Here is a 13,218-nt window from a genome sequence, read left to right as displayed (position 1 = left end):
TTTTTTTTTTTTTTTTTTTTTTTTTTTTTTTATTAGATATCTTGCGGAGACTTGGATACGGAAACGGCTGTCGTATGGCGGCTCGACGACGGGCTCACGCTTTGACGAAATCTTCAATGTGTCCTTCTGCAAACTCTGCTTCTGGTTCAGGTTCAGGAACAACGGTTTAGGCTCAGGAGGCGCAGAAGGCTTAATCTCAGCGACAGGCTCTGGCTCTGGCTCTGGCTCTGGCTCTGGCTCTGCGGCATGCTTTGGCTCTGGGGCATGCTCTGGAAGAGGCTATGAAATAGACTCGTCAGCAGACTTACTATCATCGGTTGAATGAGATCAAAAGATGCGTGACAGACACTAGGGGCAGAGACAAGCATCCTCTTCTTCTTCTTCCCCTTCTTCTTCTTCCCCTTCTTCTTCTTCCCCTTCTTCTTCTTCCCCTTCTTCTTCTTCCCCTTCTTCTTCTTATCCTTCTTCTTAGCCTTGGTAGACGTATGGTATTGCAACATCTCAGGTATTTGCGCAAAAGGAGTATTTGCATTTATCAACAATATTATAACCTCGCCATCTGGATCGATAATGTGAGTTGGTTGGCTCATGGTGGCTGTTCGATGTCGTTTTCTGAGCTCGAAAAGATGGAAGAAGGGAGATGAAGAAGATGCATGGCAATATAATATAGAAGAGACTGCCCTGGAGTAGCCCTGATCTCCTGGATGAGAGGTTGTACTTTGTTTTGACAGAGGCAGGTGTGACGGCCTTTCATTGGCATCGGTTGGCGCTGAGAGGAAAGGAGCAGGGGGGGGCAGTGTCCAACCTGGGGCCTCTTTCAAATTCCAGCATCTTTATCACATCGGACTCATTCTTGATGCTCCTCGCCATTGGAGCAGCTCTTGAACGTACAGGTCGTGTTGAGCTGTTGAGTGTTGACTGGTTCAATAAACGAGCCCACCAATGCCAACAAATCTTATGCTGCTTATAAGCCGCGCTGTTATGCAAGACAAAATACTCCGTAAGGCGCTTATGATTGACCTGACCTATAAATGCCGCTAATAGCCACATATATATACCAGATAAGCAAACCAGGACTCTTTCGGGGGTACTTCACGAACATGTATCAGACTGACCAACCATCTACTGCCTTTCCGCTATTACTGCATTATGCACCAGAAAACCTGACAATCAGCCTTGATAGACGTAGTAATGAGCGATCTAGACTAACTACTAGTACTAGTAGTGCTTCTCCAAGGCCGAGTCCGTCCACGGGAGGCGGCTTGGCGGTTTCCCCGAGATCACTATCAGGATCAGGAACTTATCTTCTCCAACTCCAACATTATCACCGTCATCACCCACAATGACTCTCTCAATCTCTCATCATGAACCCCTCTGAGCTGTCTGCACCCCAAACGAGGGCTTCATCCTCTTATCGCGATTACAATCCTCGGAAGAGAGGCAGGACGGCATGCACTCGATGCAAGACTCGGAAGCAGAAGGTCAGTCTCTGCCTAGAAAACCCCCGTCATCCGATTGACATCGAGCTGAACGTACAAGTGCGACAACGAATATCCAGTCTGCTCTAATTGTCTCAGGGCCGGCGCTGAGTGCGACAAGGCGTCCGTCCGGCAGGAAAGTGGTTCCCAGAACGAGTAGGTTATGTCAGCGCGATGCATTGTTCTTACTATACCTGCTGATACACTTTAGGTATACCCGTGCCCTAGAAAAGCGCATTGCATATCTGGAGTCGCAACTGGAGTCGGGAACAAACAGCAGCCGGACGACGAGCAACCATAATGTCTCGCATCCGGTAGCTGCACTCCTGTCCCCTCATCATCACGATGCCGGTAGTGGTCAGGCAGGCCCTACCGGAGGCCATGAAAAAGGGAATGGTATTGACCATAATGCTGTCGGGGAATTAGTTGGTTTCCTTGCGATCAACTCCTCCGAGGCGCCTGCGTACATTGGCTCGAGCTCGGGACTCTCGCTTGCAGCGAACCTAGGCGAGATGGTCCAGGCCACAGTCTGGAATCAGGTGCTCTCTCCCTCGCGCAATCAACCTTCTGTCTCCGACGCTGTAAGAAGCAACGACCCCGCGCCGGCTGACGCCATCAGCGGTCTTCCTCCCCAGCCGACGCCATCAGACAAGGCTCCTGGGCTGGACCGGCCGCGCACATTGCGCATGGAGGAGCTCCTGGCCAAAAGCACGGAACCACCAAATGACGAGATGGGAGGACGCATCCTCCATGCATACCTGACCAGGCTACATGTTCGCTACCCGTTCCTCGACCGGAAGGAGTTGTGGCGGCTGCATGAAGACCGGTGGCTACTGGCCAAGACAAAGCGCGAAGAGCTCACAAAATCCGAGAGATTTGGTATCTTCAAACTGTATCTGACATATGCAATTGGCGCAACTACAATGCAGTTGAGCGAGAAGTACGATTATGTCCCACCGGAGGTACGTATAAGCACCCCGAGCCCCGTTGCAAAGCATATTCTAAACGCCCTAGCGCTTCTACATTACAGCCCTCCAACAAGTGCCAGCTATGTGTGAAACCCGTTCTGTGGAGAACGTGGAGGCTATGACGCTGTTGGTTGTATACCACCTCCGTTCTGCATCCAGTCAGGGAGTTTGGTATATGGTTGGACTGGCCATGCGTACGGCGATTGATCTTGGGCTACATCGCAAGGCGAACGAGATCAACCTTGACCCAATCACGGCGCAAATGCGACGCCGCCTCTTTTGGACGGTATACTACCTAGAACGGGTTGTATCCGTGTCGCTTGGACGGCCGTTTAGCATTGCCGACAGACATATCGATCTGCCGCTCCCAGTGGACGTCGACGACGACATCCGCGATCCTGCACTGCTTCCACCAGCTACCGCTTCACCTACCGGCCTTGAGAGCAATTCCAACGGCAACACCCCTAAGCCTCGCATCACATCATTAACCTTCTCGATCTATCTAATCACACTCCGCCGCATCGACTCGCGTATCCAACACAAAATCTACCGCGCCGACAGACCACTTCACTCACTCCGTTCCAAAATGGACCGTCTTTTCCTCGAGTTAGAGGAATGGAAGGCGTCCGCTCTTCAACGCTTCACAGGCCCAGACCTCGACTATCCTATGCTCCATTATAACCGCGCCCTCCGCCTCCTCATTCAGCCCTTCCTCCCATCTCTCCCTCTCACCGATCCCTACTATCACATCTGTCTCCGCGCCGCCGGCGATATATGCCAAACCCATAAACGGCTCCACCAGACGCTCGAATATGGACATTCCTTCCTTGCTGTGCAGACCGTCTTCATGGCCGGCGTAACCCTCCTTTACGCCCTCTGGACACACAGCGACCAAGTCTGGTCCGTCCGCATAAGCAACGATATTCGAGCTTGCTCGACTGTCTTGTTTGTCATGGGAGAGCGGGCTGCATGGGTGAAGAAATATCGTGATGCCTTTGAGCTCCTTGTCAACGCCGCAATGGAGAAAGTTCAGGGCAACGAGGCCGCCAAAACAGCCGGAATGGCTGAACTAATGACTGCCCAGACTACCCACCATGCGGGGCCCGGCATGGGACAAAGCACTGTATACGGTGTCGGTGTCAGCACTGGCACACCTGCCAGCTATGGTCCTGGTCCTGGTCCTGCGCTTGCTACCCCAGAGTATCCGGGTACAACCAATCCGCATACCGCGGGGGTCACACCCACTTTCATTCCCGACCAGGGGCTCGGCAACGCTTCAACGCTCGACGCAGCAAGTCAGGATCATGGTGTACGAATGGCGCTACAGCTCGCGCCGTGGATAGACCTTGAAGACGGACATGGTCCGTTCTGGGTTCCTGATTTCGAGACCCTGGAGAATTTTTCAGGGAGCCTGTGGGGTGTTGGGGATCCCTCACCGTTTCATCCGTTGTGAGTCTGCATTGCCCGAACAGGCAGGATATTCGAGATTAGTTCCTGCAGTTCCCGGTCATTTGACGATGTAGATAATGTGTCCCACGTTATTTGATGCCGACGTCAAGCTCTCCAGGGATTCATGGAAGAGTGCAGATCACGAAAACAAAGAACATCACCGCCCGCAGGTGGAGCCACATAGACCAAGTGGCGGTGAACTTCTCCGGCCAATCAGACACAGTCGATGGGGCGGTGCTGCCACTGTCTCTGGTCTAGATCTGGAGGGGACAAGCACGCACCGTCATTTATTGTCAGACTCTTGAGTAGATTGCTGTAGATGAACTGTGGATCGAACTATGGAAGCTATGGAAAAATAGCATGGAGGTGATCAGGGGGCTTGAAAAGTGTGGCCACACATCTGTTGCTCCCAAAGCCTTCGAAATCAGATCAAGATGCAGGGACACTGCAAGGAACTCAGCGACTCAGACTTGGAATGCGGGGCATTGTCTGCAACTAAACCTGAAAGTTTTACTGGACTTCACCTCATGACAAATTCCAGGGCAGAACTTGTAAAGTGCTGACGATCGGCCTGGACTAAGTCGGTTGGTGTCTCGCTAGCCGCTCAGGGCAGGAGCAACGGCTGCAGGCCCTCCACTAGTTCTACAGCGTGGCTGCCGCTGCCTCTCCCACGCGTTTCGCTTGCCGCTGACCACGCCTGACGCTGGCCAGAGCTGGTTCGGCGCGTGCAAAACGGGATGCCATACGGTGAGGCAGACTGCAACTGACCAGTGAGGGGTGCGATCTCGGCTTCGACACTCGAAGTATAAATGGCATCGGGTCTGTCTGCCGCCTGACCGCAGCATCCCTCCACGCCTCTCCCAATCGGCGTCTGTTTCCTTCTCTCCTCACATCGGACAAATATCCGTCCTCTCGTCCTTTTCTTCATACAAAGATGTATTCCATCCGGTACGTCGGTGCCTCTTCCCGCCCTTGAGCAGGGACTGACCTGGTTGTTGCGCAGCCTGCCCCTCTCAGAACCATAATCTTATCGTCTTGACGTCCTGGTGGCGCTGGAGCATACATTCTTGACCATTCACACCCTTTCGTATCATTATTCCACGGACCCTTGCTTCCAAGCTCTTCCCGTCCCCTACTTCCTGACTGGCGCCGTTTGCCTGGTGCATGTGAGGCCATTCCCGTCCTTCATTGGAATCTCCCTCATGACGATGGCCGCCATCACATGTCACCGTCACGTTTCTTCCGGCTATGACAACTATCAGGCTGGAAATAACCAGCTACCTATGCATCTAGCTGCATCGTCTGCAGTTACTTCACTCTACTCCGCTCCGGAGCACAATACCGATTCATCTTCTTCCCTGGCTGTGCCGTCCCTCGATATCCCATCTGCAGCTGCCACCGATAAACCTCACCCTTGCCATTCTTTACATATTACTGGGGAGGTATACATACTATCTGAAACCGACAGCGTCATTCCTACTATCAACACTTCTACAACCGTTGCGAACGGGATGGCCGGGCCTCCTACGCCACCCCTGTCCGACAAGCTGCGGACGCCTAAACGGAAACGAACAACGTCCACTCCCTCGACAAGGTCTCCTGGTGAGACTCGTTCAAGTTCTCGCAGCACCCGACGTTCTGGGGGTCATAGTCGCCAGAGCTCGCTTCACTCCCACCGTCGTACAAACACCCTTACTTCCCTCACACCATCTGTACCAGACTCGCCGGTTCGACGAGAAAACCTGCTAGCTCTGCATCGAGAATCCTGTCGACTCTTCCAAGAAAACTCCACCTCTCGCCAACTACCTTCACCACCACTTAGTCCCCGTCTACCAAGAACATTTTCCGGACTCAACACACCTCCTGAATCACCTATTCTCGAAAGTCGACGGTCATCATCCACACTCCGCCCCCGCTCAAACAGCTCACACAACAGCTCACATCAAGAAAACGCCCCTGTCCACCACGTTGAAGGCGAAATCCTATCCGCCGAATCGAAAAGAACACAACCTACTATAATAGAATGGACATCCCCCTCCACCCGCCGCCGCGAGTACAAAGAAATCGACCGCGCCAGCAGCGGTGTGCGCGGGTTCTGGCGTCGAGTGGCACCCCGGTGGTGCCAGTTCGGCAATAGCCGCGTCCCCTTTTATGTCGAAAGAGAGGACGGCAAAGCAAACTACGAAGGGAGCGTCCGCAGGTTCCGGATGGATCTCCCAGATGAGCCTGAGCAAGCTCGGCGGGGATTGAAGCTCAAGCCGCTTATTGTTCTTCGTCGCAGTAAGACGGGATTAGTATGATGCTTACTGCCACTTGTCATTAGCGTTTCGACTTTTTGTTTTGTACATGGCATGGTTCGGTACGAGTTGCATGTGATACCCAGATATACATAGGAGTGCTATAGAGTTAATGAATTCCTTTCATGTCATTTCTCAACGCCGGTAATCGTAGGCAATTTGCAACATTTTGAGCGCCAATCCATGCTAGACAAAGATAATAAACGAAAAATAGGGTATCAAATACATCCGCCCCTAAGAATCCATCCTCACCCCATCCTCATCCAAGTTCCAACCCTAGTCTCGAAAATGAAAAGGGCAAATCACATCAAATCAAAATCATCCAAATTCTCCCGATAAGCCATAATACTCCTCTTAATCTTGCTCGAATCCACCCACGTCACGAAATCCTCCATGTTCCGCGTAACCAGGTACGCCGGGTCCGTGACGACCTCTGAGCCCACGCGGACGTGGCCTTGCTCGATGAATGTTACGGCCTGGCGCACGAGGAAACAAACAAATCAGCACCACACAAACATAGAATGAAAAGGAAAAAAAAAGAAGGGGGAAGGAAGACCCACCGTTTTGATATTCTCAACCATCCCACTCCTCGCCATAACAACCGCAAGTCGCCGTCGACAAAACGCAGAAACCGTAACCTCCCTCTCAATCCGACTCAACCCAGCCCCCTGCTCTCTACTTTGCCTGAGAATCCCCATGCGCCATAACTTATCCAATACCTCAGCCTCCGTCTTCTGACGGATAGGGTCGGAGTCCGGGTCCAGGGCTGACAGTTTATGCGCGAGCTGACGCAGGGACCCGACGATTGACGAGTACTTTTTGTAGTCGAGGGGATTTTGCAGGTAGTATCGTTGAGAGACTTGGGCTTCGCGGTGGCCGTGGTCGGATTTGTAGGTTGTTAGGTTTACTTTTCGGAGGAATCTGGTGACATATATGGTGGTTAGTGGTAGGGTTGTTTGGGGTTAAGGGGTTTAAGGAGGACGAACTTTTGTTCGTGATGCTTGAGTTTGCGGACCATTTTGGCGGGTTGAGCTTTGGTTTCTGGATTGCTTGGTTGGTTTTGATTTTTGGGGCTTGATGCGGATGCGGAGGTGAGGGTTCAGATAATTTTTTGAGATAATTAGGGCGGTGTGGGGTTCTGCCGGTGCAAAGTTAACAAACATCAGCATTATCCATCAGTATCTCCGAGCTTTTTGACTGAGTCTACTATCGCGTCTAAGTGGTTAGGATGCCGAAAGAAATATATGTCTATCTACTATACATCAATCATAACTCGTCTTTTACCGGCACCGCTGTCACCGCCGGGCGCTCACTGTCCTTGGCCAGATCGACTCCGTTCTTCTTGCGCCATTTCTCCCATAGCGCGTGGAAGTCCTTCTCCATGCCGCTCTCCATCTGATCGGGCAGAATGACGGTATACTCGACGAACAGATTCCCGGGCCCTGTGTCATCGTGGTCGTGCAGGTGGCCGTCCGAGTAGAATGGCATGCCTTCACCCGCGACCGTCTCAACCGAGAGCGGCTGCACGACCTCGCCGCGTGACCGGCTAAGCTGGACGACGTGGCCGTCCAAGTGTGTGATGTTGCGCGTCCAGTCGCCCATCCAGGCTTCCCGCAGCGACAGTGTCTCTTTCCAGAAGAGATCGCGGCCGCGCCGACGGAAGAATGTCCCGTCCGTTCGGTGCTCCTCCGTCGTGCTAAGCTCCGGCTCCTTCTCTTCCAAGATAAGGACCAAATCACCCGCAATGTAATCCGGGCTCTCGTCTCCTTCGTTCTCAAAGACCAGCCGCATCCCCCTGTCCATCCCCGGCTCAACCGTGACAAACGTTTCGACGTCCTTCCGGATAACCCTCTGCCCATGACAAACAGAGCACGGCTTTTTAACCATCTTGCCCTGCCCGCGACACTTGTCACACTGCATCTGCACCTGTTGGAACATTCCCGGCGCAAGCATATGTTTCTGAATGACCGCCCCGCGCCCATTACACTTATCACAGGTTATGACCTCGCGATCGGCGGAGCCCGTCCCCTGACACGTCTCGCAAATCTGCTGGCGCTCAATATTCAGCTCGAATGATCGCCCTGTGTAAAAGTCGCGCAGCGGAAGCCCAATCCGGAACTCCATGTCCGGTCCGCGCCGGTGGCCCGGCGCATGTCCGAAATGCCCGCCGCCGCCGAAGAAGCGTGAGAAGAGATCGAAGGGGTCGTGTGCGTGGCCGCCTGCCGAGCCGCCTTGTCGGTGCTGCTCGACTCCCTCGTGGCCATATTGGTCGTAGATCTTGCGTGTCGTCGGCGTGGAGAGGACCTCATAGGCTTCGGCGATTTCGACGAATTTCTCGCGGGCCGAGTCGTCGCCGCTGCAGCTGTCAGTTTATCCCTCTGTAGGCTTGAAGGGGCAGTCAACTTACGGATTCTTATCCGGGTGGAACTTTTTACTGAGCGTGCGATACGCGCGCTTGATGTCCTTTTCCGAAGCACTCTTATCCAGGCCCAGGATCTTGTAGAAGTCCTCTGCCGCAAGCACTAATTGTACAAGCAGCAGCGCGACAGCGCATAAGAGAAATAACCCTCGCATTGAATGCATTGTGATTAGTTACCCCGGCGGCATTTGCAGCCGACTCAACGTGGAACTTGTTTAGTAGCTCGAATCGTGCAGGCCGTCAAGCAAGCCGAATCGGGGAAGCTCTCGCGGAATCGAGTCCGGGACGGCGATCGAAAGCGAAGTCGACACCTCAGTTATAGAGGAAAATTTGTAAAAAAGGGCTAGCTTTGCAGCGAGACTATTCAGTAGCCGCTTGTGAATCTCAAGATCAGTGAAGATCTCAAGTGGATGGCGAGAAGGAGAGGTGTTTGGTAAATTGGAGATAAAAGGTGTACTTCGGCGAATGAGATTCGTTGGTTGGGCTTTCGATGAGGTGGCCGGACCGGGAGTGGTTAATCCATCCCGTGATCACGTGGACAAGATATACTTATGGCTTATGCTCAGATAGACTATTGCCATGAGACAGATATTGGATACAAGATGAGGAGATAGGAGAATAATAGCAGAAAGGTAATATGACATGCAGATTCCGTAAACAGGGGCTGCAGAGTGGGCATGGTCGTAACGCATTAACTAGCATAGCATATACATGCATGATCATACTGGAACATCAAATATAGTATTCCGCCAAGTCCGGTGCAATCCTGGAGTTCCCTCACCCTCCTCGATAGCGTCATGTGCCTGCTGCGCTTCATCATGCCACACCTTCACGAGACTTCCCGGAGCATAGACACCTTTGAAGACGCCCTTACCCGGTGCATCGATACCAATACGGGCCTCAATGTCTGGATTCGGAGCCGGCGTCAAGCGGGCTAATACCGCCCGAACAAACGTGAATAGATCGTGAGGACTGGCAATGCGCGCGGCTCGAAGACGCTCCCGAGCGAAGATCAGCTCCCTGTTCAACGCGTGGGCCGCCTGAACGATCTGCTCAGCGATCTGCTTCTCCAAGACCCTCCGGATCATGTGCTTGAGGAACGGTTTCGTGAGCCAGATGAGGAATCTCCATTTGCCCCGGTGGACTTGGTAGTCGAGTTTATGAATGCGCACGCGCACACCACGCAGGGTGAAAATCTGCTCTAGTCGATCTCTACCGACTTCCACGTCTAGGGAGATATCAATACCTCGTTTGTCAAGGAAGAAGCTTGCAATGCCTTGGTCTTTGAGGTAGAAGAAGAGCGCCTTGTGGGTGCGGAGCCAGAAGCCGAATTCTGCAGCACTCACGTTTAGTCCGTTGATCGTCACTGTAAAGGCGGTCTTCAAATTTGTGGTTGTCTTCTTCGAGTGTCGCTTGACGACGTCGATGTCATTCCGCGTGGTAACGTGCATGCGATACGGAAGAAACGACGAGTAGTTCACCGTATGACCGGGTTCGAGAATCAGGTTCTCTACCAAAAGGTCTATCTCCGGTGCAGAGACCTCCAAGCGCGGAATAGGAATGTACTGAATATTGCGGAGAACAAGAGGAAGGAAGACCTCCAGCAAATCTGCAGGCAGATTCGCGCGTCGGTTGTGGTAGCCATCGGAAGCATCCTTGTAAAGCTTGCGAGTTGCGCTGAGCAGTTTGGAAACTTTCTCATCCTGAGAAACAGACTGCAAGGCCCTCTTTGCCTGAGCAAGGAATTCGTCTACGTCTTTTCGCAGATCAGATTCGGCACCCACTTGCTTGGACTTCTCCTTTAACTCCCCAATCTTCTCCGGGGCAGAGTCAATAGAGTCAGGGTTTGTCATCATGTCCTGCATTGCGGACCCGATCTCTGTCACCAAGCTTTCAAACTCAGGATCACCATTGGCATGCTGCAGTACGTCGTGAAGCCGCTGCTCCAGAGCTTGCCATTCATTTGCGTCGCCGATGGTCTGGAGAAGAGCCCAGAACTTGCGTACTGCTTCTTTGAGGTCTTCGTTGATCTCCGTCTCTTCTTCGGCAGTCGATGCAACATCCGTCGCCGCGTTGGCATATACCTTGGCATATTGTTGCAACAATCGTGCCAGAATCGCAACTGAGTCCGTGTAATCCCTGCGTTCGCGGAGCTTGAGAACGGTCTGCTTCAATCTATGCAGCAGAGTCTCTTGTTCCTTCCCGGTGAAGTGCTCCTCGGCAGATTCCACCGCATCTTTGCCGGTCCGAACGAGCCCACCCTTGGCAACATCCGCAACATGATTTACTTCTTCCTGCAGTTCTTCGTTAGTCACAGTGTGGCCCTCGTCTGCACCGGCACCAGAAAGAGCATTCTGATCCTCTTCCTTTGGCCTCAGCTTCTTCCCGGCTTTCCTTGATTCTCTAGAGAGGGAGAACGCTGTATCGGAGAATATGTTCCGGCCGACGGTTGTTAGGTCTTCGACAAACAGACGGAAATCGGCGTTTGTGAGTAAGAGATTGCCGACGGTACGAATACTATCATACGCTAGTCATACGATTAGTCTACGGCCCGCAGGTAGATAACAGAACAAGTGCAGGAATGCAATTACCTGCTTTGGTATCCGCTTTGGCTTTAGACTGAGAAGCCTGCTGAGTGAGCTGGTTGGTATGAACAGTCGCCCTGCCGTGCGAGAGATGCCAGAGAAACTCCTGTAATTGATCGTCTCCATTCTTGGATTGCAAGAACTCAATGAACAGCTGAATCCACAGGCGGGTATCGCGGACTAACTGACGACCCACCGAACCTATATCGGGATTGCGAGGGCTGAGGATATCAAAGGCAAGGAGGGTGCGGAGATTGGCAATCGTCTGCTCAGTCGATGGCATGTAACCCTCGGAGAACGCACGAAGCATCTGATAAGTATGGATTTTCTGGTGTAGTCGACGCTGCCGACTCGTGTCGTCATCATAGCGAGGGAGCAGGGGCTCCGTTTCTGTCCGCGACATGGTGGGTGAAGGTGGTGTATGACTTCCGTGTAGTTCACCGGGTATTATGTTAGGAGAGATCGCTGTCGTGCGTAGACGTGGTGATGGGATTGATGCACGGACCCAGCCAGGCGACGACAGGGATTTGGATGAGGGGGTGATTGCATGACAAGGAGATAGCAAGTCTGGGTCAGAGCTGGGGTCTGGAATTGTTGCCAATGCTGCTGGGAGCTCGAGCGTTGACCAGCTCACTCTTGCGTCACTGCCGCCGCTCTATCGTCAGGTGATCTACCCCAATCTAGGCACTCAAAACATGCGGAGTAGATACAACACCACTACGGCTCATATTTCGAACAGGAATAGATATCGGGATTTTCCATATTTGGCTGTTCCATTGACCTCGGCATCCGAGCAGAAGCAATTCAATGATCGGCATCGTCAAGCTTTGCTTGCCTGCACAGTGCAGGACGATCCGAAACTAGCATAGAGCCTAGAGGTTTACTCCGTCCGGAGTATGGTGGAGAGGCTGCGATAAGAATGTATAGCTCCAATGGACATCACAAACTAAAGGGTATGTCCGGCTGAAAATGCTCTGCAGAGCGACCTGATAGGGCTTCGACACTTTATGTAGTGGCATCATAGGAAGATATAGAGAGTAGTAGTAGTAGTCTCATGGATTGATCGCACAACATTCAATCTGACCCACACTAGAATTTGAGATCTTCAAAAGTCCAGAGGCTCAAGGAACCACCATGATCATCCTCTCCAAACCCCATCCAAAAGTCCCGGTGGTTCCAATGGGTTCTACGGAGACAAGCAAAAATCCGAGTGGGCCGGCTTCGGGGTGGCTAATCCTCGGGAAAAAGTACAAGGTCAGCTCCAAGAATATGAAGTATGAAAGTACAGAGTACTTTCTACTCAGGTTCCGAGAACAAGCACATGCTTACCCCGAGACGCGCCCTAAGCCGACCCCAAATCTCGAACGGACCCCAGGAATAGCAGCTTTACTGCGTATACGGCGGCTAGGGCTATAGACGGAGATACCGTCTAGAACTCGCATCCCGAAGGTTGATGACAGACATTATTAATGCGAGGCGACTCAACCCGAATCCCCCCGAGTATATTCGTGAGCGCCAATGACGGATCCGAGATTGGCAATTTCATGTGTGGAGCAGCGTCGGAGCTGTTTCAACTTCAAAGTGTGCGGAGAAGAAACCAAGCCTTCTTTGAGAGCAGCATTCCGATGCTATAATTCTCGGCCGGGACCGATCGGCTTCCTCCAACTGCCGTGTCTTCTAATTCGGGCAGCAATCGTTTGTAGACCTACTGAGGATTTCAGGTTTCGTGTGCGACACGCAAGATGCTGAGAAGTGCTCGGGACTCATCAGAATGCGGCATTTTCTCGTGCATACAGGCACTCCGGGTACAGGCAGAGATGATGATGATACCTGCGTACTTTGTTTCCTGCAGGAGGAAGCATGCAGCGCCTTGAAATTTCAATATCACGAAGCGATATTCATCAGTGGCCGCGTGTGTGCGGGGAAGAGTGAAAAAAAAAAAAAAAAAAAAAAAAAAAAAAAAAAAAAAAAAAAAAAAAAAAAAAAAAAAAAAAAAAAAAAAAAAAAAAAAAAAAAAAAAAA

General features: G+C 52.1%; 6 protein-coding genes across 6 annotated transcripts; 2 read left to right on the top strand and 4 right to left on the bottom strand.

Annotated features, from left to right (window-relative positions):
• Window positions 1-59: 59 nt before the first annotated feature.
• On the bottom strand, window positions 60-590 carry BDV17DRAFT_296550 (uncharacterized protein; the record flags this gene model as incomplete). The annotated part of the gene is made up of 2 exons (XM_073763314.1): window positions 60-279; window positions 348-590. Coding segments are annotated over 2 exons (463 nt in total), but the record flags the coding sequence as incomplete, so codon positions are not given.
• Window positions 591-1,272: 682 nt separating this feature from the next.
• BDV17DRAFT_248239 (putative C6 transcription factor) lies at window positions 1,273-4,077 on the top strand. The gene is made up of 4 exons (XM_073756073.1): window positions 1,273-1,481; window positions 1,540-1,634; window positions 1,690-2,440; window positions 2,493-4,077. Exons 1-4 carry the CDS (start codon window positions 1,365-1,367, stop codon window positions 3,897-3,899), a joined length of 2,370 nt encoding a protein of 789 aa, XP_073610089.1. The 5' UTR covers window positions 1,273-1,364; the 3' UTR covers window positions 3,900-4,077.
• An 883-nt stretch (window positions 4,078-4,960) lies between these two features.
• Window positions 4,961-6,344, top strand: BDV17DRAFT_248213 (uncharacterized protein). The gene has a single exon (XM_073756072.1). The coding sequence runs from the start codon at window positions 5,098-5,100 to the stop codon at window positions 6,193-6,195; it is 1,098 nt and encodes a 365-aa protein (XP_073610088.1). The 5' UTR covers window positions 4,961-5,097; the 3' UTR covers window positions 6,196-6,344.
• BDV17DRAFT_277682 (snoRNA-binding rRNA-processing protein IMP3) lies at window positions 6,309-7,386 on the bottom strand. The gene is made up of 3 exons (XM_073759455.1): window positions 7,179-7,386; window positions 6,753-7,113; window positions 6,309-6,668 (listed from the first exon to the last, which is right to left on the bottom strand). Exons 1-3 carry the CDS (start codon window positions 7,208-7,210, stop codon window positions 6,495-6,497), a joined length of 567 nt encoding a protein of 188 aa, XP_073610087.1. The 5' UTR covers window positions 7,211-7,386; the 3' UTR covers window positions 6,309-6,494.
• A 72-nt stretch (window positions 7,387-7,458) lies between these two features.
• BDV17DRAFT_301922 (putative DnaJ domain protein) lies at window positions 7,459-9,100 on the bottom strand (the record flags this gene model as incomplete). Its single annotated transcript, XM_073764343.1, has 2 exons — window positions 8,600-9,100; window positions 7,459-8,548 (listed from the first exon to the last, which is right to left on the bottom strand). The coding sequence occupies exons 1-2, from the start codon at window positions 8,773-8,775 to the stop codon at window positions 7,459-7,461; spliced, it is 1,266 nt and encodes a 421-aa protein (XP_073610086.1). The 5' UTR covers window positions 8,776-9,100.
• A 64-nt stretch (window positions 9,101-9,164) lies between these two features.
• BDV17DRAFT_277677 (uncharacterized protein) lies at window positions 9,165-11,836 on the bottom strand. The gene is made up of 2 exons (XM_073759454.1): window positions 11,203-11,836; window positions 9,165-11,138 (listed from the first exon to the last, which is right to left on the bottom strand). The coding sequence occupies exons 1-2, from the start codon at window positions 11,597-11,599 to the stop codon at window positions 9,331-9,333; spliced, it is 2,205 nt and encodes a 734-aa protein (XP_073610085.1). The 5' UTR covers window positions 11,600-11,836; the 3' UTR covers window positions 9,165-9,330.
• Window positions 11,837-13,218: the final 1,382 nt, after the last annotated feature.

This window comes from Aspergillus undulatus, assembly GCF_047715775.1.
Source record: "Aspergillus undulatus strain CBS 261.88 unplaced genomic scaffold BDV17scaffold_98, whole genome shotgun sequence".
NCBI classification, from domain to species: Eukaryota; Fungi; Ascomycota; class Eurotiomycetes; order Eurotiales; family Aspergillaceae; genus Aspergillus; species Aspergillus undulatus.
The sequence above is the reverse complement of the archived record's forward strand: the minus strand, read 5'-3'. Positions and strand labels throughout refer to the sequence as shown.

Coding starts and splice junctions, on each gene's coding strand:
- BDV17DRAFT_248213 (XM_073756072.1), top strand. CDS start 5,098: ATGACGATGGCCGCCATCACATGTCACCGTCACGTTTCTTCCGGCTAT.
- BDV17DRAFT_277677 (XM_073759454.1), bottom strand. CDS start 11,599: ATGTCGCGGACAGAAACGGAGCCCCTGCTCCCTCGCTATGATGACGAC. Junction 11,139..11,202: donor CAAAGCGGATACCAAAGCAG/GTAATTGCATTC, acceptor TCGTATGACTAG/CGTATGATAGTATTCGTACC.
- BDV17DRAFT_277682 (XM_073759455.1), bottom strand. CDS start 7,210: ATGGTCCGCAAACTCAAGCATCACGAACAAAA. Junction 7,114..7,178: donor CTCAAGCATCACGAACAAAA/GTTCGTCCTCCT, acceptor ATATGTCACCAG/ATTCCTCCGAAAAGTAAACC. Junction 6,669..6,752: donor TGGTTGAGAATATCAAAACG/GTGGGTCTTCCT, acceptor CTCGTGCGCCAG/GCCGTAACATTCATCGAGCA.
- BDV17DRAFT_248239 (XM_073756073.1), top strand. CDS start 1,365: ATGAACCCCTCTGAGCTGTCTGCACCCCAAACGAGGGCTTCATCCTCT. Junction 1,635..1,689: donor GAAAGTGGTTCCCAGAACGA/GTAGGTTATGTC, acceptor GATACACTTTAG/GTATACCCGTGCCCTAGAAA. Junction 2,441..2,492: donor ACGATTATGTCCCACCGGAG/GTACGTATAAGC, acceptor TAAACGCCCTAG/CGCTTCTACATTACAGCCCT.